Genomic DNA, 5404 nt, shown 5'->3' on the forward strand with positions numbered 1-5404 from the left:
CTGCAGAGACCAGCAAATTAAATCACATGTCTCTTTGCATCATAGCTTAGATAAAACGACTGCAGAGACCAGCAAATTAAATCACATGTCTCTTTGCATCATAGCTTAGATAAAACGACTGCAGAGACCAGCAAATTAGATCAGATGTCTCTTTGCATCATAGCTTACATAAAACGACTGCTAAACATTGTACTGTTGAGATCTAATGCATATCTCATTTATTTATTTGGTCAGTACTGTTTCTCTATCATAGAACCCCAGTAGCTAATAATGCCTCCAAAAACTTTGGTTTTAAACATGATTTATTTTCTTGCTCACATTAGTAAAATTTTGCATGTTTTTAATTCAAAACAAAATACAATATATATCTAATATATCCTTCCATTGCCTCTCTCTAGCGCTTTTTGGTCACGTTTATTGCTCTGAAAAAAAGAAGTAATAAACACCTTAGCAGAGGTCACATGTTTAGAGGGCGATACCTTGATGGCTAGAAGACACATCAACTATTTTCTTAGTGCATTCTTCATATCTTATACCCATGTACAATTGACATAAACAGATTCAAATGAAATATAGCAATAAACAAGTGTTTTTTTTTCTCTCGCGAATCGGTTTTTTGAACTATGAATAAAGTTTATATAAAAACTACAAAAACATAAGTGTGTGTAATATTTCATGTTAAATTGTTCTTTAACTATATAAGAGTAGTCCAAAATTAGAATTAATTTACCCTACCTTAGATTTACTAAACACAGAACGACTCAATTTAATTTATAGTATCTGTGACGTACTTGTGATATTACTTTTTATCTAACATTTGTCTAAAAGAACATAGCATTGGTTTTCATTTTTCGTGTCTATAGGCAAAAAATTATTCAAAGAATAATATAAAATACTGTTAAATATAATTATTTTTCTGTTGCCGATAATCGTTAGAAAGCAAAGAAGGTTACATAAGCTATTTTATGACCACAAAACAAGATGAATTGAAATATTTAGATGTAAAATAACAAGCGTTTCAAGACTTTGCAGGATAAGCTATACAATTTATATGAATTTTATTTCTGATAGATCGTTTCAAATTCCTTATGTAGGGTGAATTTTGAGGAAAACTGTGAATAAATGAAAACAAACTTACGTGTTTCGCAGTTGTAACCTGTAAAACCAAACAAACAGATGCACTTGTAGAGGCCTGAAGAATCATCGAGGCAAGTTGCTCCGTTTTTGCACGGATTTTCTGTGCAAGAGAGCTGTAAATAAGCAATAAATGAAGCATACAGAAAATACCGAGGTTAAGATATTCACTTCGTAAATGTCTTCCCGGTGGGATAAAGGAAAGTCTGTAGACTTACAACACTAAACTCCGGGGTTCAAAGCCCCCGGTAGACTCAGCAGATAGTCACGCATGCGGCTTCTTGGCTGGAAGCTAGAAATTGTGTTATACCTTTATTAAACAAATAGAGTCAGATTTTAGGCATAGTAACACTGCAAGTGTGAACCCCAGTTTTTAAGATCAATAACGAAGTGTTATATTCTTACAACCTTTTAATCATCAACATTTAACTAAACGTTAAGAATCTTACGAAGAATACAAAACAACTCTACAATAGAATGGAATGAGTTAGAAAATAAAACAAACAAATAAATTACTGTTGCATGTAAATAAATTACTCGAAGAACACAAAACTACTCTACAATAGAATGGAATGAGTTAGAAAATAAAACAAACAAATAAATTACTGTTGCATGTAAATAAATTACTCGAAGAACACAAAACTACTCTACAATAGAATGGAATGAGTTAGGAAAATAAAATAAACAAATAAATTACTGTTGCATGTAAATAAATTACTCGAAGAACACAAAACTACTCTACAATAGAATGGAATGAGTTAGGAAAATAAAATAAACAAATAAATTACTGTTGCATGTAAATAAATTACGTGGCTGTTTTCTGGGATAGTCATAAGGTGATTTGAATTTGAAAAAAAAGTTAAAACTAATCTCAAATGAACTTTTGGCAATTGCACATAATCATCTAATGTAATTCGAGTTCAAAGTGTAATTAAGTGAAGTTCAGACTCCTGTCTCAGAAACTATTAAATACTCAACCCCAACTTTTGGGCTACTCTTTTACCAACGAATAGTGGGATTAACCGCAACATTATAAAGCTCCACAGCTGAGAGAGCAAGCATGTTCGGTGGCGAATCAAATTCCCTAATCATTAGGCCATGCCAGGCCGTTTCTTTTGTAAAAACAGGAGGTAATTTAGTGGAGGGGAATTGTTCTGAAAGGCTCTCACTGATCAAGCTATTGAGAAGTATTATTCTGAAAGGCTCTCACTGATCAACTATTGATAAGTATTGTTCTGAAAGGCCCTCACTTATCACCTATTGAGAAGTGTTGTTCTTAAAGGCTCTTGATGAGCTATTGGTGTGAAAGGCTCTTTCTGATCACCTAGTGAAGTGTGAAGCTAAAGTGACGTCATCACTCTGAGCGACTTTGTCCTGATCAACTAAACGATAATTCTAATGATAAATTCTATTCTACCATATTATTATGTAATATGAAAAACAAAATCGACCTGTTCCTGAACTCTTAAGTTAAGACGGATTGGAGTTGCCCGAAGGACTGAGTTGTCTATCTCTTAACACACTGTAATCCCTTAACTAGACGCATCACCAAACACTTCACAATCGAAACGCATGAATTACATTACACGTTTTTTTAGCTGTTGTTGTAATGAAATGGAATAGTTTCAGAACTAAACACTTTTCAAAACTTTTCAGAAAGGGGCTTGGTAAAGATGTCAACATGATTTAAATAGAAAACTATATCACTTACAGAATCATCTATAGTGATCTAATCAACGAATTTTTTTAATGAAGGCTGACGAGTTGCGATCTGTGTATAACTGGATAATCTTGATGGCTTAATTTAGCATATAAAGTGAGAACGTACGTGATAAAGTGTTGATGGCCTGCACTTTGTAATCATATTAAAATTATATTACTATTATCACTTAGAATGGCGTTAGGAGAGCGTCATTTTATTTAACTGCTTCCAACCATTATCTGTAATAAAGGCCTTGATTTCAGAACACAATATGTGAACGATAAAGGCCTTGATCTCAGAACACAATATATGAAGTTATGTCATGCTTTTCTCTGATTAGTTTAAATCCTATTTTTATTTCTTATAACTGTTATCAGAATTTTCATAACTCTAACTAACCCTAAAAAAAAAGATAACTATATCGTTCTGTAAATTTAGTTTAGCTTACCAAGTATTTTAGTAAATACTGAGAGCTAACATTAGAGATGGTAATATTGGTATCACTGTAAATTAAGTTTGAAAATACTCTGTCGGAACAGATGCATTTCTGATAAATTTAAAGTCTTTGGGAAGCTCACATTATCTAGATTTCTGAACTAATCATTATTTGTTATAATATCGGAAAATTTTGTACGTGGATGATTTTGTTATAGAGATTGATATGGTAGTGAATATTAAGTTGGAAAGATATAATGTATTATCAGAAAGACCATTTAAAGTATATTTCACGGCAAAAGACTGTTGTAAATAATGAACCAGAGTTTACGCTTTGTTTTTTCGATAAACTGAAAATATAGATTGTATGTGTATTCTGATTTAGAAAGTAAATAAAACGCTTTCGATATTTTTTCGTTTGAAAGGAAAAAGAGTTAGATATAATGAAAAAAAAGGAATATTATGATAATAAATATTATAGAATCGACAAAAGAGGCACGAAAATATATGTCTTATAGCAATGTTTTCGCCTGTTATTTAAATAAAAAAGAATGTATCAGAAGAACGTATATATTTTAACATAAGTCATAGGAAGCCTAACAATGAAATTACTTACCTTATTCACCCACACGTCGTAGTATACGTTGTCTATAAAACCACTTTCAGAAATTGTACTTAGCAGTTGACATTTTCGGAAACTTGCACTGTAACCTATCCCTATACAGAGGTCATCCTTCACACACATGTGACAACAGTGGATTAACGAGACTACCGTGAAAAAAGTTCCCGTGCGTCCAGTTGTTGGTTCTTTCATGGGAGCAAATCTGAGGAATACTTTGGATTTCAGAAACTGTGACTGGACAGTTAAGAAAAGGAATAGGATGTATATTAGGGCCTTGGATGACATTGTGGTTTATATTTAAACCATTTAGTAAAATAATACACAAAATCTGGTTTTTGATATCATTCACGGTGACGATATTATATCAAGTGAGAAAAATGTCATGTGGTCCTTAAAGCTGGCGTAGGACAAGTAGTTATTAATCTTACAGAAAACCCAATTAAAAATCATCCTAGTAACGTAGCGGTATAATTACAAATGTTGATACAAATCATACTTTTTATATTTACTTTACACATATACATACACATTAACACACACACATATAAAGAGGCAAGCCTTGTTTTACATTAATTTTTAAACATAATCGTTCAATATGTCATATAAAGGATATATTTGTAATTTATGGGTATGCTATAAACCCCTTAAAAAATCCTAGACTCACCAGTAAGTGCGTGCAGCTTTGCATAGCTTTGAATTATTCAGTATATTAAGATATTTAGTATTAGGATATCAATTTACTTCAGGGCCACGTATGTATGAACAATCGATAATAGATGAACAAAAAATACAGTTTGATTCTATGGTTGTTGTATATATACAGGACAGTTTCTAGGCACAGTTTGTTTGGTTGAATTTCATGCAAAGCTACTCGAGGAACACCTGCGATAGCTGTCCCTAATTTAGAACTGAACATCAAAGTGCGTCATATATTTTATTGTTTGCTCATGTTGTGGAAAATTATACACGGGAGAAATCAGTAGATTATTAGCAGAACGTACTCGAGAACATCTCAGAGACATAATAAATTGTAACACAGATAAACCAGTGGCCCAACACTTTAATTTGCACAACCATATCCTCGGCCGTTTTAAAATTCTTGTTTTGAAGTAGGCGTCTTACAAACAAACATAACCGCGAAGTACAAGAAAACAAAATAATTTTTGACCTGGGAACTTTCCACCCCGATGGGATAAATGAACGTTTTAGCTTTTTGTAATATTTCCCGTTTTAGTTTTATACTTTCTTAAGAAGTTTTATACAGTACATTATGTATCTATTCTTTTAAAACTATAATGCATATATATTCATACATGTATATGCGTGCGTGTGCGCACATCTGTTTGTATATGTCTATATATGCATTTATTTGGGTGTATTTGTATATGTATATATATTCGTATATCTATATACAGATATGTGTGTGCGCGTGCTTGTATGTGTATATATATATATATATATATATTTGTCACTTTCTATTGTTTCAATTGTTTTTAAGCATTGTTATACAC

General features: G+C 32.0%; 1 protein-coding gene across 1 annotated transcript in view; it reads right to left on the reverse strand.

Annotated features, from left to right (window-relative positions):
• The window catches only part of LOC111085447 (brevican core protein-like), a 20979-nt gene that overhangs the window by 4125 nt on the left and 11450 nt on the right, over positions 1–5404 (reverse strand). Inside the window, exons 2-3 of the mRNA XM_022384041.1 lie at positions 3888–4127; positions 1139–1250 (exon numbers count right to left, since the gene is read on the reverse strand). Of these exons, the coding sequence (XP_022239749.1) occupies positions 1139–1250; positions 3888–4085 (310 nt within the window). The 5' untranslated portion in view covers positions 4086–4127. The remainder of the gene's footprint in view (positions 1–1138; positions 1251–3887; positions 4128–5404) is intronic.

Source organism: Limulus polyphemus, unplaced genomic scaffold (assembly GCF_000517525.1).
Source record: "Limulus polyphemus unplaced genomic scaffold, Limulus_polyphemus-2.1.2 Scaffold18, whole genome shotgun sequence".
Taxonomy (NCBI): Eukaryota; Metazoa; Arthropoda; class Merostomata; order Xiphosura; family Limulidae; genus Limulus; species Limulus polyphemus.